The following is a 25,950-nucleotide window of genomic DNA, read 5'->3' on the forward strand; positions in this document are numbered from 1 at the left end:
ACTATTAAATAAACAGTTTGAATCTTTAATTTTTTATTATACACCATAAGTTTGATTCAAAAATTTTTATATATTATAGAAAACAATTTGTAAAACAAATCTTGTTTGTTAAGAATAAGCATCAGTTGCAAAACATACTCATCACGTAACACACTTTTGCTTTTTCCCTGCAAACGCTTATCGTTGCAAAAGGTAGAGTTAGAGGCTGATGTAATTTTCATTAATGAACAAAATTAAACAGAAATAATTGAGCTTTTTAAGATAATAAAACCTCAACAAAATAGTTTTGTAAGTTACAAAAAGTAAACAGTAAAAATGCTTTTCTACAGAAGTGAGGTTGATTCTTTATAAATGAGGTTCGCCGAAAAATAAATTAAAACGTTTTATAATTTAAATAGTTTATTCTAGTCGTTTTAGCATAAGTTGACACTGAAAAATCATTAAACTCTTTCATACCATCGACTGATTAAATTAGTTTAATAATATTTTTTAACTAGTAGCTAATACCGAAGCTATATTTTAGACTTTTTCATTCAATACTATACACTTTTGCTATACATAACTATTTTTAGTAGTCATGTAAAATATGTGAGATGAAGTATGATATGTTAAAATTGATTATATCTGTTCATGGCTTAACTTATTTAGACTATTATGTAAAATAAACTTAGTTTTTATGAACATAGAGACTATGAAAGTGTATCTTAAGTGTATAATTTTAATTGAAAAATACGCTAGGGTTCCGCGACGCCTCTCAGGGATTCCGCGAAGCCTTTCGAAATTCAAAAAAGAAATTTGAAAGAAAAAAAAACATAAATCATAAAACTTCAAAAAAAAATGGAACACATGAAATGGAAAACATATATAATTATAGCAATCATTGATCTGCTTAGTGTGTATCTAGCGGTAGGACTTTTAATGGGTATTTATTATTAATAGGTGTCCTGGTTGCGCAAATTTTTGCAAATTTTTTTAAATTTCAATAGTGAAGTCATGAAAATACTGGTATTTTCACTAAAGCAAACAATGTAGGAGCAATTAAAACAAATTCTAAATGTTTACACAATAAAACTAAACAAAATATTTCTAATTTCACTATTGATCTGTGCGAGGAGGTTGCATTAAAAACAGTTGTTAAAAAACTTAGAACAATTCCTCTGCCTAATGACACCATCCAATCCAGGGTAATGGAGATGGCTAGTCATACAGAGGATCAACTACTGAAGAAATTAAAATCTAGTCTGTTTTATGCTGTGCAACTAGACGAGTCCACTGACGTAAGCGGAAAAGCCTTGTTACTCGTTTTTGTTAGATATTGTGGGCAGGAAGGATTCAACGAAGATATACTATTTTGTGGAGAATTACCCACAAAAACAACTTCTGTTGAAGTAATGAAATGTGTCGAAAATTATTTCATCAGCAAGGGTTTAGAGTGGAATAAATGTGTCGGCATTTGTGCTGACGGTGCAGCGTCTATGACTGGGTCCAAAAATGGTGTAGTGAGGAAAATGAAGGATACAGCACTTTAAGCTAAACGTGTACATTGTTTTTTACATAGAGAAAATTTGGCAACAAAAAATCTTTTTTTTTGTTTACAAAAAGTTCTCTCAGCATCGATTAAAACTGTTAATTTTCTCAAAAAAGTGACACAAAGGCCAGATGTTTCAAAGACCTATGTGAAAGTTTAGATGCTGACCATCTGCGACTTCTTTATCACAATGAAGTTCACTGGCTGTCGAAGGGGTGGACACTTGTTCGTCTCGTTGAATTAAAGAAGCAAGTGTTCACCTTTCTTAAAGATGAAGGCTCAGAGTTAGTGAAATTCTTTAAAGATTATATATTTTTGGTCAGGCTAGCTTATCTCACCGATATTTTCGAAGAATTGAACGCTTTGAACTTAAGCATGCAAGGGAAGCAAAATTCCATTTTTGCCATGACAGACAAGATTGAGGCGTTTGAAATAGAATTAACTTTTGGAAGAAAAAGGTTAGCAATGGTAATTTTGCGGTGTTTCACCGGTTTGATGAGGCCCATGAAAAATGCATAGAATTCAACTTCTCTGACGAAATATACAACCACCTTGATCTTTTGTCTATAAAGTTTCAACACTATTTTCCTGAAGATGTTCACATCGGAAATTTATGGATTTCGAATCATTTTATGTGTGATATTGCTTCAGAAGAAGTGAATCTTCCTACAGATACAGAAAACGAATTGCTGCAACTATCTGAAGATAGCAATTTAAAATTGAGTTTCAAAAGGAAGGAGCTTTTAGATTTTTGTTTATGCGCAATTTCAGAGTACCCCGTCTTAGCAAAGCGTGCAGTAAAATTTCTTTTACCATTCACCACCACTTATCTTTGCGAGTCCGGATTTTCGCATGTAACAAACATTAAAACGAAGCAAAGGAACTGTATGCTGACTCCAACCTTATCTGCCTGTCTCCGTCTCAGTCTATCCAAAATCCAGCCGCGCATTGACATACTTGTTGCTAAGAGACAAGTTCAAGTTTCGCACTAAATGTTTTTTATTTATTTTTCGTTAGGCATCTTACCCGTTTATTACAGTAATCTGTGAATTCGATTAGGTTCATGTTCATTTCGTTATTGTTTGTAGCTCTCATTTAGTTTTTATATGCAAGGAAAGAGCTTATGACGTTGCGGTAATCATGTTTGTTTTAGTTTATTTATTATAGAATCATAAAATACCTATTGGCTCTGGCGCACTTTGAGTTTGACTCGACTTAATACTATTACAATTGGTATGATTTCTAACAATGATATAGTTTTGCAAAAAAAATCGTTTTTCACTGAATTTGTTTTTTTGCAGGAAATATTATGTCAAACATTTTATGTAAAATTAAATAAGGGTTCCGCGAAAAGTTGAACTTTGGAAAAGGGTTCCGCCACTAGAAAAAGGTTCAGAAGAACTGCGCTAAGGTTACTTATAGATTGAATTTAAATTTATGTAACCTTATCACTTACAAAAAAATGAATTTAATCTAATAACAACTATGTTTTCAAAAAAGTTTGTCTAAGAAATACCTACTTTATATTTTATTGTTATTAAACTTCCGATAAACTATTGAATAATATTTTTTCAATTTAAACAACGGTTTTTTTTCTCAAAACAAGCAAGCATGGCTTACAATTTATTTAGTTGCTTAAAAACTTACGGAAGTGTTAAAAATATTTTGTGTTTTTTGTTTATGTCAACGTTATTTTTTTCATCAAAAGTTTTTTATATCTCTGATTAGTCATACTAGTTTCCATAGTGATTAAAAATTTATGAGCAAAGTTTACTTTAATTTTGATAAAATTAAAAAGTTGTCCGTTAAAGAAACAGCACGTGAGTTATTCGCTGTCATTATTTTATTTAATTTAAACCAAGTAAGTAGCATTAATAGTTTGAGTGAAAATATGAAGCGCTTTTTACCGTCATTTGTGACATACATGCTAGGAAGACATGATAATAAAGATGAAGAAATCATTACAAATGAAACTGTATCTGAACAAAACAGTCAGACTAGAAATACATGCCCTAAAGTCTTGGAGTACTTCAGAGAAAATATCGAGATAAGCACTGACTCAAACCTCGTGACTAAAAAAGCTGGTATAAATTCTCATTTGAAGTTCAGTTCTTATCAATCGGGTTGCTTTCGAAGGAGCTTGAAAGAATCTCAAAGTTTTACCGCTTTACCGACAAAAATGTACGACATACCTAGCTATCGTGAATTACAAAGTTACAAGGCGAAAAGAAAAAACAAAACAGAAGCAATTAGAAATAATCTTAATACAAAATCAATTCGAAGTTGTACTAAAATTAATAGTTGCTGCATGTTTAACAATACTGAAATAGATATAGAAGAGGAAATTGAAAATTCAAATGAGCAAAGACAGCTGCTTGAAACGAATTCAATAACTGATAAATGTGAAGTTGGCTCTGTCCTTTCTGTAAAGTGCTCAGAAATGGAAGTAGACCAAGAAAATATGAATGAAAATATAATAAGCAGAAGTCCTTCAGAGCAAAAAAGACTCTCTGCATTTTACGAAAACGTTGAAAAAATTAGCAATGAAAACTTAGAAATATGTGATCTTCTAGATAAAAATCGTACTAATACGGAAGTTGAGTTTGCTGTAGAAAATAAAAACAATTTAGAAGAGAATAAAAAATGGCCATTGAACGATTCATATGCAAAAAGCTTGAGCGAATCAGTTCAAGTTGGATCAATAAATTATTCACTAGTTGATCATAACAGTGGAAGTGTTTCATTTTGTGGAAGAAATAAGATTATTATGACAAAGAAAGCAAATAAAGTGCTTTTGAAGGCATTTAATAAGTCAGAAATAAAACCAGTAAACTCTCAAAGCTCCAATCTGTTTTTGAATGAAACGGATGATATTGTTCGATATCATCAAACTAAATTGAGAGAAATAAAAACAAATGCTTTTTTTTCTAATGAAAATAACGACAGTGCTTGTATAGATAAAATATCTGTCAGTGACATGAACATAGTCAATGTTGACAGTGTAACTAACAAAAACAATCTTGACACTAAAAAAGAGCGAGACAGCTCTGAAGTAGACGATGAAGAAGCTGACAATAACAGCACAGTAAAATTAGCGCCCAGCGAAAGAAGCACATCCATTGATGAAAAGAAAAACCTCGGATGCCGACAATCGGAAATACTCAAGACAGTCGAAATAACCCCACTGAGCATGAAGCTTTTAACTCCTTTAGTTTCAAGCAAATCGGTTAAAAACAAAGGCGACGTTTGCAATAAAAGCTCAAATAATGTGAAAGCCGACTTTGAAGCGAATGCAGAACAAAACGGTGCAGTTAATAGTACAAACACTAAAGAAGGGGTATCTGTAGAAAACATCCGTGGAAATGAAAAGTTAGATGCATCTTTCAAGAATGATTTAAAAATTGCCGAAGGAAATGATCTTAGCGAGCACTCCGCTATAGAAGTGACAAACACCGAAATAATGAAACTGTATGAAAACCTCACAAGTGTTTCTCAGAATAAACTGAAAACTGACAAAAAAGATGAAAAAATGCTTCAGGCGCTTGCATGTTATGAAAGTGAAACTGCTGATGGAGATACTGATAAAGGAGATAATGCATCTAAAGATAGAGAAGAGCTTGTATCTGATGATGCTACAAACGAACAAAGTACTGATAATGCAACAGAAAATATAACAGAAGCTGTTTTTACCGACCAAGATACTACAGAAGTTTTTAGCAAAAATTCAGCCGGTTTATCTACTGAAAACTGTTCGAAGAAATCGACTTCGATATCAGAAGTTAGAAGCAGCAAACAATTAAACTTATCACTTAGTGATACTTATGGAGAAAAAGCTTCTAACAAAAACAGTTTACACAAAGAGCAAAACTCACAAAATGATGCAAATGAGAAAAATGAAGAAAATTCAAAAGCATCTGAAAATGAAAGCATAATTACTCTATATCGAAGAGAGAATAGCTCAAAAGCAAGTTCTAAGTCTAATAAAAGTGAACAACTAAATGCTGCCACAAAAATTCCAAACAACAATGTTGACAGTGAGAAATTGACTACTCAGAATCGCGATAAACAACAAAACACTCAAAGTTCTCAAGAAGCAAAAAAGGAAACAGCACAAAAAAGCAGTATTCTAAGTGATTTGGGCTCAGGGTTCACTGACTTGAAAGCAGACTTGAAAGAACTGAAGGCAACAAGTTCAAAACAGAAAAATAATGCACCATCTGACTTGGTTGTACACAGTGTTTGGCTGAAACCAAAACCTACAACAAATACAAAGCAAAGTAAAGTAGAAACTCCGAGAAAAGAAAAAGAAAATGCTACTGAAAACAAGGGTAGAAGCAGTTTAAATGATAAAAAGTGTGAAAAGTTTTCGAGAAATTTCTTTCTAGAAAAAATTAATGGCTTTAAGGCAATCGATCCCAACAAAAACTTGTTCCAAGAATTTTTAGAAGAAAGTTCAAAAAGGTCAAAGCGAACCGACCAACTCGATAAAGTCTTGACTGGTAGTTTTAAACCACATGCAAGCAAAAATGCAATTAACAAAAGTATTGTCAGCAGCTTGACTAAAATCATGAATAGCATGAAAGAAAATAACAAAATTTCAAAAGGAAATAAAAGCTCAGATGTTTCTTTGCTCGACATAAACTCATCTAAAACTGCTCAGCTTCTTTCAAATTACATTCTAAAAAGTCAAGGTGGGGATGACAGCAATAACATTTTGAAAGAAGCAAGCGAAAAGAGAGGTACAAAACGCCAGTCAGATTATCTGTCGAAACCTCTTTTCGGAGCAGAAAATATTGCAAAAGAAGAAAAAAGGAGGTGTAAAACTCCGTATTATATTTGTGAAAAAACAAAGAACAGCATAATTTTTCACCAACCGATAATAATTAAATCAAATCAAATGTCGAAACTCATTTCAGAGGAGTGTAATAAAAACAACAAGCAAGCAAACAGACCTCAATGCATGCAAGTATCAGCTGCTTGCAAAAGGAAAAGCACTTCAGACGATAATGAAGCAAAAAGTAAGAAAATGAAAACTCTAGAGAATGAATCAACTTTCATTGGAGTCAACAGTTTCTTCCATAATTATTCCAACTTGAAGCATCTATCAGATATGGAAACGAAACAAGAAGATAAAGAAAATGATAATGAGTAAATGTAACTCAAACTATTAAGTAATTAAAACACTATGTGTTTATACACTATAGAAAGTTAATATGTTTTGTAATAAAGTAAAGACATACAGCAAAATCTCAGAGTGTTTACTAAGTTTTAAGTTTACTTTTATAACACATTACACTTTAAAAAAATCAACTGGCTTAATTAAAATAATACCTGTTAAACTAGAAATTTTAATTAACTTCCAAAAATTGCTTAGTTTATAGCTGTAAAAATTGAACATAAATTATTCAACAAAAATGATGAAATTAACACAGTTGTAAATTTTTACTCAGCTTTATAGATTTATAAAAAGTTTACCGACTAACTTATAATGGTTTTTTCATATGTTTACTGTTGTTTTGTAAATTTATGTTAAGCAAAATTAATAACGTTTTAATACAATAATATCTACATAAACTATAAAACTTTGTAATAAAATAAACGAAAGTTACAATTTCTAGTATAAGAAGGAAGTATAAACGAGTTTGAGTTGTTTTCTTAAAACTTTTAACTTAGTTGCGTCACAAAGATTACATAAACAAATAACATTGTTTTTGTTAAAGGTAAAACAAGTTGTTTTCTGATTCTTTTTTCGTAAATTGTAATATGAAACACAAAAACTATTTCCAGTATATAAGCGCCTGGAAAATTTGGTTTTTATCTTTAACTTATAAAAGCATAAGGCGCTGTGAAATTTACGTAACAATTTTTGTTTAAAAAATTGTTAAAACTAAACTGAAAAACGTCAGAAAGAGAAAAAAGAAATATTACAGGACTGAGCTACTTTGACAAAATAGTATTAATTTTAAAGTGCAAAAAGGGCTGCTTGGAAGCTGTATTCAGTTAATTATCTGTTATTTTAATATTTTTAGTTGTTGTTAGTTGGCCATCAGTAGTTATTGTTATTTATTCTAATGGTGACAGCTTGCTTGTTATAGCAGGTATATCGTTGATAACTATAACTGCTGCTGTAGTTTGGGCATTGTTACTTAGAAAGATTCTTATTGATACTTTTAGAACACCAAACAGAAGTTTATCTGTTTCATATAACAAATCAGAAGATGCTCATGTATTGACTCCCGAAGCCATTGCTTATTTTGAGAAGATTATTGCGTCAAAAGATGACAAAGTTAAATCAGAATCACATAAAAATGACCCGTATGATATTTCAGTTTCTACAACGTTTTTAACAGTTGTCTGAACTTTCATAGATTGTTTTTGTGAAACTTATTTCCACGTTTTAAGATGTTTTTAACCATTGAAAAAAATTTGAAATATAAGTTTTGATTTCTTTAAAATGAAATTTCACATTTGTACAACGTTTTCTATCTGTTTTTTTTTTGTTTCTACTTTATAAAAGAAAAATTTAACTACTGCCTTTTATATGATAAACTTCGTTCCAAGAGATTGAAATAGTTTAAAACATACACTTTATTGTTTTTAGCAAAAATACTTATTGTTAATTATTTTTTTTAACATTAGCAATGTATATAACACTTAAGCATTTCGTCAACCAAGTAAGTCTTTAAGTGCTGTAATTTTTCAAACTAAATGTACGCTAATTCCAAATATTTCATATATAAACTTTTTAAGTTATTTGTTATTTTGTGGATTACAAAAAAGTTAATTTGATAATATTGAAAATTTATGTCAAATCAGTTAAACTACAAGCTAACAAGTTTATTTGTTTCGTTATAAAAACAAAATAAATTAAAAAATTCAAAAAAATTGTAAATACTGCTAACTAAAACAGAAGCTAAAAAATAAAATCTAAAAATATTTTAACACTACTGTTACACTAAAAAGTTCAACTAAAATTAAAACCTACTTTTTCTTTATTACTTCTATTTAAGTTTAGCACCATATCTTCCAAGCGTAGTCGCCACAGCCTAGGTTTTTTGCAAATCTAGCTGTTGTAAATGAATTTTTACTTCTAGTTCGTTTTATTATAAAGCATAGCTGCCACATTTAAATCAGTTAAAAATCACATAAGTTAAAAAAACCGTTCAGCAACAATAATTTACTTGCATGTATGGTATAAATTACTGCTAACTAGGTAGACAATATTTCAATTAAATACCAAAATATTAAAGACCCTTCTTGAAAATAGAACCATTCACTTGTAACAAACACTTCAACTGGTTCTAAACAACAGCACTCTTTAAATCGAGTATACATTGTAAAAAATTAAAAGTACAAAGTTAAAATGTACAAAATGTTATGTTGTTCCTCTTTTGTTGTGAATTATAGAGGGCTGCATTTTTGTTTTCAATATACCCCCAGTAGTAGATAAACTGTGTAGTTCTTTATAAATTTTTTTCAAAGAAAGTTAACTTATAAATATGCAACAGTCTGAACCAGGGTTTTGCAAACTAACTCAAATAAACGTCTTCTTGGCTGAAACTTAAACACTCAGCTTGCTCAATTTATCAGATATCACCCATTTGTTAATTAAGGCCATAGGGGGGGGTCCGACTTTTTTTTTTACAAAAAATTACTTTGGCTTTTATATGAAAGCTTTATATACAAACTACAAGCCTGTTTTTATAGAATTTAAAAATATAATTTAACTTTTGAGATATTTTATTTTTTGTAAAAAGTTTCCGATACAAACGTATGGACCGAAAATTTTTTGGGGTCAATTTTCTCGGAAATTTAAAAATTCACTAAAAACCTATCTCCTCCTTCATTTTTTGACCTAAAGACTTCAAATTTTCAGGAAATGTTCCTTTTAATATTTTAAAGAATCTGAATGTTGGAATTTTTGAAAAATAAAAATTTTATCCACAAAAAACTAAAAAAAAAGGGTAGTTTTTTGACAATAATTTTTTTTTACTCAAAGTTTAAAAAATTCCTACAATAGATCTCTTTAAAGTTTAATGATACACATTCTGTAAAAATTTGAGAAAGATTACTCAAAAAATGAAGGAGGAGATAGATTTTTAGTGAAATAGTCTTTTTTCGCATTTTTAGTTTTCGCCTTCCATAAGGAACCTATTGAACGCTCTTTCTTTGATCGCTTATACCTCAAAAGTTACTTTGAGTTTTTTTAAGCGGTTAAAAGTGTCTGATAGCTCAGATTAAATTCTACAAAATAAGATCAAGTTGTAAAAAACAAAGTGGACCCCCCCCTATGGCCTTAACACCTATGACAGCACAAATCAGCCCTTTAGCTATAACCACTTAGAAATCATGGTCTAAACTTTTTATCAGAATTTTTTTTTAGTATACAGCCGCCCAGAGTTTTACAAATAGTTCAATCTAAAATGATCTCTAAGGTTTTAATGGGGATATAAATTAGTTCTGATGCTAAATAATGGAACTTTTTTATAAGTAAATGCTTTTTTATTCTTCTCCGTTAACTTTTAAGCTTTTATTTAAACTTGAAGCTTTTTTAGCTCCTTTTTGAAATATTTTAAGTTACGAGCTTATCATCTTATTAAAATTTTTCAAAGTTTGTAGCAAATTTAATAAATATCAAATAAAACAGCCTTGAAAACTGAAATAAAAAATAAAATCATACATTGAAAACTTTTTTTTAGATTAAGTTTTTTTAATTAAAACATAAAAAAAAAACATTTTTATTTTCAATGAAATTTATTCAAAGAAGTATACGGGTAAAGAGTGTTAAAACGTACAAATAAAAAGTTTTAGAGGCAGTTTACATAATTTCTAACAAGCTAGGTAGCTATAAAGTATTCAACTGTAAATTTAATTTATAAGAACAAAACAAAAAATATAATCAAGATTTATAACAATCAATAACTGTTATAGTAAAATTTAATAACCATCTAATAAACATTTAAAGGTTATAAAAACGAATTCAATAATAAAGAAACAAAACCCAACTGAATAGATAAAGAAGCAACAAACATGTTTTCTTCACTTTGGTAGGAGTAAATTCGAAATATCAAAAAACTAAATCAAAAGAGTTTATTGTTAACTATCTCATATTATAGTTTACTTAATTAAATGTAATTAATAAAAAAGAAAACTATTGTTCAAAGTTATTCAAAAAACAACGAATCACTAATGTTAATTAAACTTTTGCAACAATTAAATCTTGTAACTAATTTTACATAAAATTTTGCATTATTATTAAAGCTTTATTTTTTCCGTTAAATTTATATAACATAAACAAAATTTAAAATACAGATGTTTTCACATTATAAATTGAATTAAATTATTTTTAGTAAAAAAAATGAGCTGATTAATGTAAAAGCTTTCAAATAGTCAGACACTTATTTATATTTTTAACATATAGTTTAATTTTTAATTATATAAGTTAAGAACTAAAAAAAAAATAAAAACCTAAAAACTATAGTGTGTCATGCGAGTGATAAAACTAAAACAAACTTAACTATTCTTTATGAGTTTGTCATATTTTTAGCGACTGCCTTAAATACTAAAAACAATTAAAACCAACTTACCAAAACAGCCTTTTAAATGTGCTAGTGCGTATGACAGCTTACAAAAGATCACCAAAGAAAGTAACAAAAAAGAATTATTCAAAATGTTATAAAACTCAATTGTACACAGAGTTGGAGGGGTAAATGGATTTGGGCGGCCTGCCCAGTTTTTTCGGTTGCTTCGGCCGCGAACAGTTCTTCTCGTGGTAGCGGAAGATGCTGTACTGGTCGAATATCTGTTGGTGTAAATTTTTATTAGAAAAAACAAAAACTATTGTTTTAACATTAACTTTTTCAATGTCAAAGTATTGCAGTATGAGTTGAGTTTGAGAATCTTGTTGAGATTTTCAAAATAAAAGCAATAACTCTTGAACTTTTGTAAAATAACGTTTCTGGGTCAAGCATTATTCACAAAAAAATTATGTAGTAAAAAATTAAGCACTTCTTAACATGACTTTAAAATGTTTAAAAAAACAATGAAGACTTAATGCTGTAAATAAACAGTAAATAAAATCTTTATATTTAATAATATTAAAATGTTAGCAATGCTAGCCTCAGAGAATTTTGAAACAAAAAAAGAAAATTAGCAGTAAAATATAATAAACAATTAAAAGAAATACAATAAAACAGGTTGAGAAAAAAATTAAACTTATTTATTGGTTTTAAAAGTGCTATAACATACTTTTTAACCAAATAAAATACTATACAAAATGTTTTTTTGTAAATTCCTTACATGTTTTCTTAATCTATTGCAACTTTTTAAAATAAACTTTTCGTCCATCATTAAAATAAGATTTAACTTTAGTTAAAGAAACTGTCATTAATAGTATGTCAACAGCAAAAATATACAGTAAAACTACGTTAAATGTGTTTTTACAGAAAAATACTATTATATAAAAAATATATTTGTTATAGATGTTTTGCATCTAAATAAAATTTCGTTACTTTATATTCGAAAATTGTCTAAAAGAATTTTTTGCCCTTAATTTTCAACATCCAAGTTTTTCCATGATAGGTTTTTTTGCAACCCATATACTGTAATCATTTTTAATACAAAAACTTTCTTTAAAATACAAAAATTTTACAAAAATAAAAACACAATTACTAACATATGTTACTTATATTAATAATTCATCTTCTTAAAACATACTTTTTGTTCGTTCAAAAAAGAAAACACTTAATTTTTGTAGCCATAAAAACTAGCCTGATTTTTAGAAAAGACAAAACTAATCTTAATTTTTCCAGATAACGTGAAAAATCTTCAAACCAGCCTGAGTTTTCTGAATCTTCAAACTAGCCTGGTTGGCAATTCCGACCAAATAAAAATATATACAAAAATAAAAATCCTGACAATACAAAAACGTCAAAAGAAATACAACCTATTTGACGTAAAAAATGCTCTTAGTCGACCTGAGCTTTTGAAATTTCAAACTAGCCTTTGTGTGCGGCAACCCAAATTTATTAAGTTTAACAGTTTAAAAAAAGTCACAAACTCTGAAAGTGTACAATGGATACACTGGTAGTGCCTCCAAAAACTTTAAATAGCCTGAGTTGACCAAAATTTATAATGGCCGCAGCGCGCAGCAACCCTGACAAAATATTTCAAAACAAACGAACCTTGTTGCAGTGGAGGCACTGGTACTGCCTCGTCGCCTGCGTGTGCTTCTCCTTTATGTGCAGGTTCAACGACTTCTTGTGTGAGTACTTCTTGCCGCACACGTGGCACACGTGCTGCTTCCCGCCCCCCTCGTGCGACACCATGTGGGTTTCGAGCGTCACCTTCTGCTTGAACGACTTGCCGCATCCGGGGTGCGCGCACTCGTACGGCCGGCTGCCCGTGTGCACCCTCTCGTGCATCGCCAGGTCCTTCCTGATTGGTTGAGAGGTTTGTTTGTGGGGTGGAAGTAAAGTGCAAGAGTTACACAACATTTAAAACATGTGATATAGTCCTTATTGATTTGTTGCGTTTTAGTGTGAAACAGGGATCGGCAAACTCGCGTTTCCAAATTTTGTTTCAATTTTTTATAATAACTTTGTTTCCAAAAAAGAATTTTTTTTTGTCTTTAAAAAATAATCTACTGCTTAATTTATTTTTTCAAAAAAAAGGAAAAGTATGTCTTTTAAGCACCTTAAAATCGTTCCTTTTTTGACCTTCTAAAACAGTGAATATGTAAAAATCCTTATTAATTTATATCTTTGAACGTTTTTTGAAAAAAAACATCATTCTTATTTTTAGGGGATGTTCTGTGCAACGTATAGAAAAATTTAGAGAAAATTAAAAACAAACTTTTATGATCAAAATCAAAAAAAAAAATCACTTATTTGATAACATTTAGGAAAATTTTTTTTGTTTTTTTTTTTTTTCAAAATTTGAACTTGCAATGAGGAAAAAATTTGTAAACCAAACTTAAAAAGATGCAAAACAGTTGAAGTGGATGTGCTAAAACAAATCAATTTTAATAAAAAATAACTATTATACTTGCCTAAAATTAAAACTTATAAAACTGATCAAATGAACAAATAACTATTTAGCGATTAGAACTTTAATGAGCGAAGGAAGCGTACTTTCGCTGTTATTTTAAGGCCATAGGGGGGGGGGGGGGGGGTAGAAGCCATTTTTTGACCAAAAATAACATATGGACTTATATTATAGTAAATTTCATAATCTTTCAGTTGCTTTTTTTAGATTTTAAAAATATTTAGTGACTTTTTTTTTATGACCGGTTATATAAAGGGTTGTCTTAATAAAGGGTATATAAAGGGTAACTTTAAAGCCGTTTTTCTCGAGTTTTTAAAAATTGGCTTTAAAATCTATCTTCTCCTTCATTTTTCAAGCAATCTTCTTCAAATTTTTAGGAAATGTTCCTTACATTATGAGAAAAAAACGTTATTTGTGAATTTTAATAATTTAAAAAAATAAAAATATTATGACAAAAATTAAAAAAAAAAGTGAATTTTTATCAAAAAAATTTTTTTTTTTCAAAAAAAAGGTATTTTTACTTAAAATTTTTTAAAGTCACAAATAACGTTTTTTTGTTATTGTATAAAGAATAGACTGTGAAAGTTTGAAGAAGATTGCTTAAAAAATGAAGGAGGAGATAGATTTTGAATGCATTAGTCTTTTTTCGCCGTTTTAGTTTTTCCTTCCCCATAAGGAACCTGTTATGCGGCCCGACTTTGGCCGGTCATATCTCAAAAACTAATTCGAATTTTTAAAAACGGTAAAAAGCAGCTTGAAGCTTAGTAAAAACTCTATAAAATAAGATCAACTTGTAAAAAACATTGCCTACCCCCCCTATGGCCTTAACTAAAATCAAACTAATCACCAATTAATCTGTAATGGAACAGCTTGCCACAGGACAAAGGGGGCGGGGGATTATTTCTCACATTTTATCTAATTTGCACAACTTTAACCAAGCTACAAGCTATCTTTAAATAATAAAATTATCGATTGAATATTTATTTATTTCAACTGTGATGGAAGAGCTTGTAGCAGTAGGACAAAGGGGATTATTTCTCACACTTTTACCTTAACTTGCAAAATTAAAACCAAGCTACAAGTTTTTTTAAATGAAAAATTAGTTATAGATTTATTTTCTTCAACGAACCTGTGATGGAACAGCTTTCCGCAGTACTGGCACCCCAGGGTCTTCCTCTTGTGTAGGCGGTAGTGGGACATGAGCTTCTTCTTGCTGGCGAACACCTTCCCGCACATCCGGCACTGCGTGTCGTTGGTGTCCGGAAACATCTCGATGTACAACGATTCGTCGTACTGGTCGTCTTCTTCTTCTTCTTCGGTGGGCTCCTCGCCGTACATCGGCGCTTGCTCCTGGCTCGACCTGATGGTGTTTTAAGAGTGTTGAGTTTTTTTTTTTTGTTTTTTACTGCTTCTCGCAAATTTTTAAAACAGTTGCAAGAATTGGTTAAAGCAGTTAAAAAGTTGCGAGAAATCTTGCACAGCTGCAAGTGTTGGGCTATTTTGATCCTGGCTCGATCTGATGATATGTTGTTATGTTTATCTAGCTGTATCTGCAGATTTATGTTAATAATTAAATCTATTGTTTTTTGCAGATCTGATCATTTTTGTAGTAGGTTCATTAACAAAAGCTAACCAAGAAACATACTTATTAAGACATGATGTGATATTTTTTTTTTGATAATTATTGCTACTTCTCACAATTTTTTTGGTTAGTGGAGCCCTCAAGAAATCTTACACAGTTGCAAGTGTTGTGAGTTTTATACACTTAATCCTGACTCGACTTGATCATATTATGGTGTGATGTTTTTTTTTTTGTGATATTTGTTTGTATAATTTTTACTGCTTCTCAATTTTTTTTTGATAGTCGCAAGAAGTAGTTAAATAGTTATATGTGAAGGTATCCTTTTAACACAAAAGGTCTCGGACAATACTATTATTAATTTCAGATAACTAAAGGCTTGAAGATCCCATTGGGTGAAACGACGTTGCCTTTGTGAAAATAAAATCAATATTAGTAATTAAAGAGTTGAGAAAATAGTTGTAATTGCAAACATTGGGACTTTTATGCTGTATTAATGATGTTGCACACATACTGTTGTCATTAAAAATTTGTTCTAACTAACATTGTTTTTATTATTGGTACGATTATTGATATCTTTATTTTGTTGTTAATCTTATGTTCATATGTGAGTACCGCTTTGTTTTTTCTCGTTATAAAAATTTCACACTTCATAGCTTATTCTTACTGTCGAAAATTGGTTTCATTTAAAAACTTAGCATGAAATTTGAGCTTAAAAAAAGAATTTAAAAAAACACATAACTTATAGTACTATCATATTTGCTTCAAGTGCACAAATTATAGATATTTAAGAAAAAAATTACTTAAATTAAATATAATAAATTATTACAAATTAAATTTTTGTAGGTTTGTTTATTGATAGATAATTACCAAGTTTAACTTTAGGTGTTTTGAGTTTTAAAAACTTGCATCTAAATGTTTAAAAAGGGGTAAGCAATGCTTTTTACAAGTTTATCTTATTTTATAGAGTTTTTACTAAGCTTTAAGTTGCTTTTTACAGGCGGCATAATAGGTTTCCTATGGGAAGGGAAAACTAAAACATTGAAAAAGAAACATTTTATTTAAAATTTATCTCCTCCTACATTTTTCAATAAATCTTCTTCAAACTTTCAGTCTAATATTCATACAATAACAAAAAAAAAAGACTTTAAAATGTAGAAGTAAACATACTATAAAAAAGAAATATTTTTTTCAACTTTTGTCATAAAACTATTATTTTTTCGAACTATTAAAATAAATAACAGGGTTCGTGCGCGAAATTTTTTTCATTTAGCCTAATTGAGACCGTTTTAGCCTGAAATTTTTTCAAAGTAAGGAAAATTCCCTTTAGAAGTCATTTTAGGTATTGGGGGGTCTTGATTAATACTAAAGTAGTCTCCGATTTCAACCAGCCTTATCTCAAAAATATTTTGAACTTTAAAAATCTGCAAAAAACAACTCATAGCTTAGTTAAAACTAAATAAAATAAGACTAAATTGTAAATAAGGTGATTGTCCCCCCCTATGGCCTTAAAATAACAAATTCAGTGATAAGTTTTAAAATAAGTGTTATATCTTATCTATTACTAGTGTAATAATTTAATTTATATTACTAAACACAATTGTTCAATTTAATTAAGCACTAAGTAAAAACATTACAACCATAAGATTTTTTGAGAAACTTTTTTGAAAAAAAATGATTTAGCCTGACTTAGCCTGACCTTTTGTATATTAGTTTGCACCTCCCAAATACAAGTCATTGTTGCCTCCAACTTTGACCTGCTATCAAGGTTGCCAAATGTTTTTGGTAAATTTTCTCTAGGTATCAAAAGTACACACTTTTGGGTCTATTTTAAGTTAAAAGTTAAGTTTACGGTAAAAAAGGTGTTAAATAGTATAAAAACATCAAAAAGATACTGTAAAGCTACTGCAAATGTGTTACAAAAAAAAACTTTTTGATGATGACAAAAAACTATCTGCATGGTAGATTTTTGTGTCTAATCAAATTTTCTACTTAATAAGTAAAAAATGTTTAAAATTCTAGATTTTTCCAGTTTTTTTAGTGATTATTGTTTAAAATTCCAGTTTTCTTTTCAAAATTTCTAAAATTCCAGGTTTTTTCCGCGTTATTTAGCATAAATTGTTAGATTCCAGGTTTTTTCAGGTTTTTGGCAAGCCTGTGCTGTATCACAAAATTTATTTTGAGTTTTTCAAATCTGTAAAAAGCATCTTGTAACTAATACTATAGAAAATTTGATTAGATTATGAAAAAAGTGATTTACCCTCCCCCCTTTCTATATCATTAACTTATAAATATCATGCAAATTAACTTGAAATAAAACATATTTCTTTCTTATACACATTTAAAAATTAAAAACTAATTCGATAAATTACTTGAAAATATACTACAATAAAAGCTAACGAAACAAAAAAGGATAACTCGTACCACAGAAGAGTTATTAAATTTTTAAAAAATTGAAACCATGCAAATTGAATTAAAATAAAACATATTTCTTTCTTATGTACGTAAAAAAATATTTGAAAATTATTTTGATAAAACTCTTGAAAATATATTACATTAAAAGCTGACGGAACAAAAAAACGATAACTCAAACCACAAGACAGTTATTTAACTTAAAAAAAAATGAATCCAACTTAATTCTTTCTTATACACATTTAAAAATTAAAAACTTATTTATTTTATGACTAAAAAAAAAATGAAACCGACCCTATCTCGTCCACGTTGAGGTACCTGAACACGTTCTCGCTGCTCTCATCGTCCTCGGTCACGACCATCGTGCCGTCGCTCGGCTGGACCAGGAAGCTGCTGGGCTCGACCTCCCCCGCAACGTCCACTTCCCCCTCTGGCACTGAAAAAGTGAAAATAAAATATTAGAATTTTTCCATAATACTCTTGGAATTAAGTTTAATAACTCTAACATATTTATTTCATTTTTAGCAAAAAAAAATTACTCCAAGCACAGTTAATTATAAAAATAGTATGTATCATTTAAAATGGTTTATTATTTAGCATAAAAGTTAAGCTTGTTTCTCCTTGCACTGAAAATTAAGTTTTGCTGCTCAAAGTATCACAGTGGTGATGACTGATTTATTCTTTATATGTATGAAGATTTAACTTGAAAAATAACGTATGGTACTATGAAAGGCATATAAAAATTATTTTGGTAAAGTACAAAGCTAATTTTAAAAAGTTTGTCTACTATTTGTATACCTTAAATTAAAAACATATATTTAAGTCTGCAGACAAATGAACAAATCAAATTTATTCTGCTGCTTAATAAGATACCCGAAAACCATACAAAAAAAACTATTTTTAAACTGTTTATTTATTAAAGAAATTATTTGGATGTGTGTAAGTTTAAAAAGAGTTAGTTAGTCTACATTATATATTCCTTTTCTCAGTATATTGACCAAAAATTAGTTTTAAAATTCAGTTTCCTAAACATTCCATACTCAAAATACACAAACTAATTAAAAAAAAACATGAAATACTTGAATACATGGAAAAAAATCAAACCATTAAAAAAACATTTAATTAATGAATAGTGGGCTGAAAAAATAGTCAAGCGGCCATTGACCTTTTGGTGAAATTTTAAACTACGTGTTATATGTAGTCAGATAGAAATGAGTTTCTTGTCAAAAACTAGTTAAGTTTTTTTTTTGCTTCCAGTACTTCAAAAGTTATGCAAGTTTAAATGCAACCAGATTTTGCCATTTTTCAGTTTTTAAATTGATAAAAATTCTTAATAGTTATTGTAAAAAACTGTTTGGCAAAGATAAGCTGAATTTAAAATAATATTTATGGTTTTAAAAATGCAATATGAATATGCATAAGAAGTTGTTTGTAAACTCAAATTTTGAGATATTTTTATTAAAAAATAGCTTTTTCTACAATACTTAAGTAAATAGGTTTTGAAATAATTATTACAAAAATCTAAAAGCCTTCCTAACATTTTATTCAAACATGGGAAAAATCAAGTGAGATTTTTTTTAAAGAATATTGAGCTATAAAACACTCAATAAACCCTTAGAATACCCTAAAAGCACCTTTAATATTTCAAAATAAAAAGTTGCGTTTTCAAAAAGTTCTTCTTACTTTTCAAGAACTCTATACCACACCAAGGAAAAACAAAAAACAACCATTTGATTTTGTGTTTGTTATTTCAAGTATCTTTATGTAGTTTAACCAATTTTTAGTCTAAGTGAAGCAAAACATAGCCGCCAATTACTAGCGTCCAAAGTACTGGAGTAAAAATAAGAAAACCAGTTTATTTAACCATAATACATACTATAATACTAGATGAGTATAAGACCTGGTGGTATTTTTTAGTCAACAAAAAATTGCTGACCCCTTGTAAGTTCAATGTGTAGTATTGTGATATGCATCAATTTTAGGCTAATAAAACATTTAAGCGGGTAAAATTGTAAAAATAAAAAATAAAATTTTAAGGTTATGTAAACGTAAATAAATAAGGTGTATCTAGCATTTAGGAAACATTTTCCAATTAACTTTTAAAAAGTAACTTTAAAACACAAAATTGAATTTCTCCTGTTCGTTAGAACTTGTGTATTTTTCTATCACAGCTTTGAAAACTAAATTAAATTTAAAAACTAGTATAAAGGCTTAATTGAGTATTTTAAATAATTCACCTCTTTTCACAAAAAAAGTACAAGAAAACAAAATTATTTCAATATAAATTATTAAAACAATTAAAATACATATTAAGAATTTTGCTATAATACTCTTTGAACTAAGTTTAATAACTATAAAATAATTTTGTTTTTTATCAAAAAAAAATTAATGCAATCTATGTTAATTATAAAAAATAGTATGTATCAGTAAAAATGGTTTATCACTAAGCATAAAAGTTAAGCTTGTTTCTCCTAGTAATTAAAGTCAATTAAATTATTAAATTTTTATTTATCAAGTTGATACCTTTCTTAGTTTTTCATTTTAGTTAGAGTCTCGTTTGATAAATTTAGAAAACAAACTAAGAAGAAACAGGTTGACAATTTTCAACCCAAAGCAACAAACGCCACAAAAAGAAAAAAAAATGTCAACACTGATAATACAATACTAATAATAGCCAGAAAAAACAAGCTTAACTTTTGTTCTTAGTGATAAATCATTTTTAATAATGCGTACTATTTTTATAATTAACATTGCTTTCATTAATTTATTTTTCTTATCAAAACAAATTAATATGTTTGAGATATTAAACTTGTTTCAAAGAGTGTTAAGGCAAAATTCTAAACTGTATTTCAAATGCTTTAAACCTTTATATTCAATTTAATTTTGATAACACAATCGGGCATTCATTTTTCTACACACACAACAAGTACCTGTGGTCAGCACCAAGTACTCTTCCCCATCCTCCCCCACAATCATGTTGTTCTCGTCGGTTGAGAATATCAGTTCCTTGCCCCCGTCGTCGACCACAAACAATATGTCTTGCTGGCCGGCTTCCGCAAGCTGATCAGCCAGGCTTTCTTCTTCTTGGTTGCCGAGCAACACCTCCACCTTTATGTTCGGGTCCATTACTAATGCTTGGTTAGCTAATCTCAAGGTTGGTGATTGTTAAGACTTGTTAAAGTTATTCAAACTTTTCATGCGTGGGAAAATTGTATTTGAATGGTCAAAAACCAAAGTTTTATACAGAATTAAACTACTACATACAAATTTTTTTTTATATTAAAAAAAAAATTATACTATTATAATATGAAATTGAAATACCTATCTCAGTTGTCAGTAAAAAATGTTTTAGTGGTTTACAGCTAAAGACTTTTAGTTTAAAAACAGAAAAATTGGTTTTTAACTAAAACACCAATCTGGTATTCAAATAATGCTACACTCAATTACCAAAATCTAAGCTAACTAACTAAGTCTGAGTTTATGGGTAATTTATATCACAAAAATGTTGTCAAATTATTTATTTGGTGTCACATGCTGATGTCACTATTTGGTGGTTACCAGGGACAGATAAACAATAAACCTTGATCTATTAAAATTAATATTAACATTACAATATATTACAAATATAAAGTAGATCATACTAACAAAAATTGAAAGAGAAAGACATGGACTTGAGATACTGGATTAAATTAGCTAGAAGAGTTCCAAGTGATTGTTAAGGGCATAGGGGGGTTCGAAAATCTTTCTTTTACTAAAATTAACTTTGGATCTTATATAGAGCTTAAAGTACAAACTACAAGTCTGTTTTTATAAAAATAGAAAATCTTATTTAAATTTTGAGATATTGCAATTTTTATAAAAATTTTCCTATACAAACGTATAGATTTCAAATTTTTTAGGGTCAATTTTCTCAAAAATTTAAAAGATCACTAAAAATCTATCAAATTCTTCATTTTTTAAGCTAGAAACATCAAACTTTCTGAAAACATTCTTTTCATAGTTTAAAAAAATTTTTAAATTGGAATTTTAAACATATTAAAAAACATAAATTTTAAATAAAGAAAACAAAAAAAAAGGTAGTTTTTTTTTAATAAAATTATTATTTTTTCAAATTAAAAAAAATTCTGCATTCAATCTTTTTAAAATTTAATAACAAACTTCCTTTTAAAATTTGAAGAAGATTGCTTAAAAATGAAGGAGGAGATAGGTTTTTATTAAAATGGTCTTTTTTTGTGTTTTTAGTTTGTGCCTTCCATAAGGAACCTAATGAGGTCACCGACTTTGATCGCTCATTACTCAAAAAATACTTTGATTTTTTTTAAGGGGTAATAATATCTGATAGCTCAGATAAAACTCCATAAAATAGGATCAGCTTGTAAAAATCAAGGTTGACCCCCCATACCCTTAATATCACTTTAAATAGGTTTTATTATATATGTTACCCTGTAAAATATAAAAAAAAAATTGTATATAACTTTATTACATTATTTTACATATAAAACTTGTTCAAAATTCCAGGTTAATTTTGTGAATAAACTTTCAATTTCCAAATTATTCACGAATTCCAGAAAAATGGCTATCATGACAGGGTGGCTACTAATTTTTTGTAAGTTTTCTTCAGGGTTTCAGATCTAATTTTATTTGACCTGTTTTAAAACCTAACTTTATACATCTTTTTTATACAGACAATTAAGTTCAGGGTATGAAAGATGTCTTTTTTCTTTTAAATAAAATACAAAAAGGTACTGACATATTTTTTTCCAACGCACAATGTATTAATGTTTATTTTTTCAAGTTGTTCAAAGTTCTTGTCCCAAGTATATTTTAAGCCACAGTACTGGTACAACAAATACAGTCTTAATATTTTATTACACACCAAGTCAGTTTAAAAAATTTAGTTTAATTGTTTAAAAAACAAATACAATAGATGTTTTTCTGAAAGTATTTTAGATTAAAGCTTATTGTTTGTAGAGAAAATATATTTTCAAACCAAAAAGTTTAAATAAAAATAGATATAAATTTTAAAGACTATAAGAAGTACTGTAATTAGACAGAGTAAAGTGAGAGATTATTTTTTTACAGTTTTCTAAGAAAATTTGTCATAGTTTGAAGACCCGACCCTCAGGTTGAGTGTATAAACAAAAAAAAATTATTCTATAATTAAATGTGTAATATAAGCTATTTTTTAATTTGAAATTAAAAAACAGTAAATTTGACTTTTAAAATATAACACTTAAGTAGTTCATATTATGCTCCAACCCGAGCATTGCTACTGGTTGATACTAAGTAAGTGCGTCAGCAGTTTCTATTTTAGTAATAATCACTGTTATTTGGTGATATTATACAAGCATAAAGATCACTACATTAAGCAACTTTATGTATATTTCCTTTGCTTAATAAAATATTATGACTTATGTCAGTATGAAATAAATAGTTTTGTGTTTAAATATGTAGAAATTTCCAATTCATACAACAAAATTAAGCATTACGTTTCTAATTTAAAAAACGATGTTCATTCATTAGATTTTGGTGTTCTTTGCACTTCATAGCTCACAATAATATTCTAAAATAAAAATATCCTTGTTTACTAAACAACAGAAAAATTTGTTAAAAATATTTTGTCGTATGACCGCACAAAAAACCTTACAAACATTAAGTCACACACCACTTGGATACCTTTTAATGTTGTGTTTAGAATATTATAATTTTGAGTTTAGAAATTAGTTTTGATATTTTTTTTTTTATTTTTAGTTATTTACAATTTTTCAGGTTTTATTATCTAAAGTTTTAAGTTCCACTTGATTCAATACTTAAAATGAATGGCCTTTCTGACTCTATTAAGATATAAACTACTGTTTTATTAATATATTTTAAATATCAGTTATGAAAAGTAACTTATAAATATATTTAATGGTAAAAAACATAGTCTCAAAATCTTTGCTTTGCAACAATAAAAGTTATATATGAAATACAAAACAGGTTGTCCACTGGTTTTTAAGAAATTTGTTGAAGGTAATCTGGACTTTTTTTTTTCTGGTTTTTGAAAATAGAAGTTTTCTTGTCCATCTTTAATGTAAATTTAATGAAAGACAAAATAAATTATTTAAATGACAGGGTTGCCACTTGTTTTTTCAAAATTTTTTCCAGGTTTTCCAAATTTCTTCCTGGTTTTTAAAATTAAACAATTTTCGGTCTATTTTTAGTTTTAAGTTAAGGGCATAGGGGGGGGTAAACACCCTTTTTTGGTTTTTGATCTTATTTTATATAGTTTTTACTAAGCTACAAGATGCTTTTTACAGATTTTAAAAATTCAAAATAATTTTTGAGATATAGCCGGTTAAAGTCAGAGGCAACAATAGGAACCTTATGGGAGGCGCAAACTAAAACGGCAAAAATAGACTATTTTACTAAAAATCTATCTTCTCCTACGTTTTTTGAGATAACTACCTCAAACTTTCAGGAAATGTTCCTTGATATATTTAGAAAATTCTGTCGGAAGGAATTTTGAAAAAAATAAAAAATAAAAATTTTATATAAAAAATAAACAAAAAAAAACCCCTATGCCCTTAATTTCTATAAAAGAAACTGTGTTAAACAGTACAAAAATATTTTAAAGATGCTGTAAAGTTACTTGAAATGTGTTTTTTAATAAAAAAATGTTTGATGTAGACAAAAAATCTTATTTAAATGATAGATTTTTTGTGTCAAATTGAAATTTTAGTACTAAAAATGTTAAAATTATTAAAAATTTCAAGTTTTTCCAGGTTTAATGATCAAAATTCCAGGTTTTTCCAGGTTATTGTTGCCTAAATTGTCGAATTCCAGGTTTTTCAAGGTTTTTCCAGGTTTCCAGGTAAAGTGGCAACCCTGAAATGACATAAAAAATTTTAAAACATACTGTAATGCCACAAAGTTTGTTTTATATGTTTTTTAATTGAAATCAAACAAGGTGTTCAAAAAATAGATTGTTTTCTACCTTTTAAAAAGAAGTATATAAGCTGTTTTTCATTTTACTTAGATAGTGTATACTTAGCAGTAAACACATGACAGATAATTTAATCATAATTGCATAATTTAAATTTTTTTTTATTAATTTATATTATGATGATTCATCAGCTATTATATTAGAATGTATAGAAGACCTTTACAGAGTTTCAAAATAAATAGCTGTTTATTATTTTAAGTGTAGTAAAATTTCTAGTTCCCAACTTGTTTCTTTAAGTTTATCTAACGACCCTTTTTTTGTTTAAATTGTTTAATACAAGAAATATCTTTTAGTTTTTTTAGTAATAAAGAATATTAAAACCTTTACTCATCCCATATAAAAACGTAAAATACCTTTGTAGAGTATGTGGTAATGCATGTAAAAATTCTCAAAATAGTATAAGTGTGACTTGTGTAATGTATGAACTCATTTTAAATGTTCAACTTTAACTCATAAACAATTTGAATGTCATGTTGTCAATAAGAAAGAAACTTTTTTTTTGTAAATGTGTTTTTCTATTTTGTAATATTAGTAACACCAAAATACTTCTTTAAAACTATTTTCTCACTAATGAGAATAATATTTCAAACATTGATACTGATCCTACTGCTGCTTGTTCACAGTAAACCTCTGCAGACACCCTGAAAAACAAAATTTTTAATAAGGAACTTAGCTTTTTACATGTGAATATAAGAAGCTTATCAAAAAACATATCCCTATTAGAAGAATTATTGACTTTCAACAGAATGTTACCTGACATAATAGTGGTCTGTGAGACCAAACTAAATAACAACAATATTCTTGATTTGATAATGTTATTCAAATATACATTAAACTATACAAATTATTTTTTAAAAGCAGGAGGAGATAGATTTCTAGTGATTTTTTTAAATTCTGAGAAAATTGACCCCAAAAAATTTATGGTCCATACTTTTGTATCAGAAACTTTTTACAAAAATTAAATGATATTTTTGAATTCTTTAAAAACTGGCTTGTGGTTTGTACTTAAAGTTTTCATATAAATGCCAAAGTTAAGTTTTGTAAAAAAACTGTTTTAACCCCCCCCCCTATGGCCTTAAATCAGGTTCAGAAACACTTCCAGGATACTATTGACCAATTTAATTTCTATAAAATATTAACAAAATTATAGAAAAAGCCATACATAGTCGTTTATACAAGTTTTTTACTAAATTCAATATCTTGAATTCTTCTCAGTTTGGATTTAGGGAGGGACACTCTACTACCAAAGCTCTTCAGAGTTTGTGGAAAGTACATTGTCTTCCTTTGATAAGGAAAATGCAGTTTGTGCTGTTTAATTAGATCTGAGCAAGGCCTTTGACTGAGTGGATAGAAAGATTTTGTTAGACAAATTATAATATATTGGAAAAAATGGAAAAATGC

The 25,950-nt window shown here is 28.4% G+C and overlaps 2 protein-coding genes across 2 annotated transcripts; one reads left to right on the plus strand and one right to left on the minus strand.

Moving 5' to 3' along the window:
* The first annotated feature begins 1,193 nt into the window (after window positions 1–1,193).
* LOC145835553 (protein FAM200A-like) lies at window positions 1,194–1,529 on the plus strand. The gene has a single exon (XM_082943204.1). It carries the CDS (start codon window positions 1,194–1,196, stop codon window positions 1,527–1,529), a length of 336 nt encoding a protein of 111 aa, XP_082799330.1.
* A 9,286-nt stretch (window positions 1,530–10,815) lies between these two features.
* On the minus strand, window positions 10,816–21,375 carry LOC145844847 (uncharacterized). The gene is made up of 5 exons (XM_082952271.1): window positions 20,495–21,375; window positions 17,859–18,000; window positions 14,703–14,933; window positions 12,712–12,964; window positions 10,816–11,330 (listed from the first exon to the last, which is right to left on the minus strand). Exons 1-5 carry the CDS (start codon window positions 20,688–20,690, stop codon window positions 11,211–11,213), a joined length of 942 nt encoding a protein of 313 aa, XP_082808397.1. The 5' UTR covers window positions 20,691–21,375; the 3' UTR covers window positions 10,816–11,210.
* Window positions 21,376–25,950: the final 4,575 nt, after the last annotated feature.

The sequence above is a fragment of the Thalia democratica genome, chromosome 1 (assembly GCF_965202585.1).
Source record: "Thalia democratica chromosome 1, ktThaDemo2.hap1.1, whole genome shotgun sequence".
NCBI classification, from domain to species: domain Eukaryota; kingdom Metazoa; phylum Chordata; class Thaliacea; order Salpida; family Salpidae; genus Thalia; species Thalia democratica.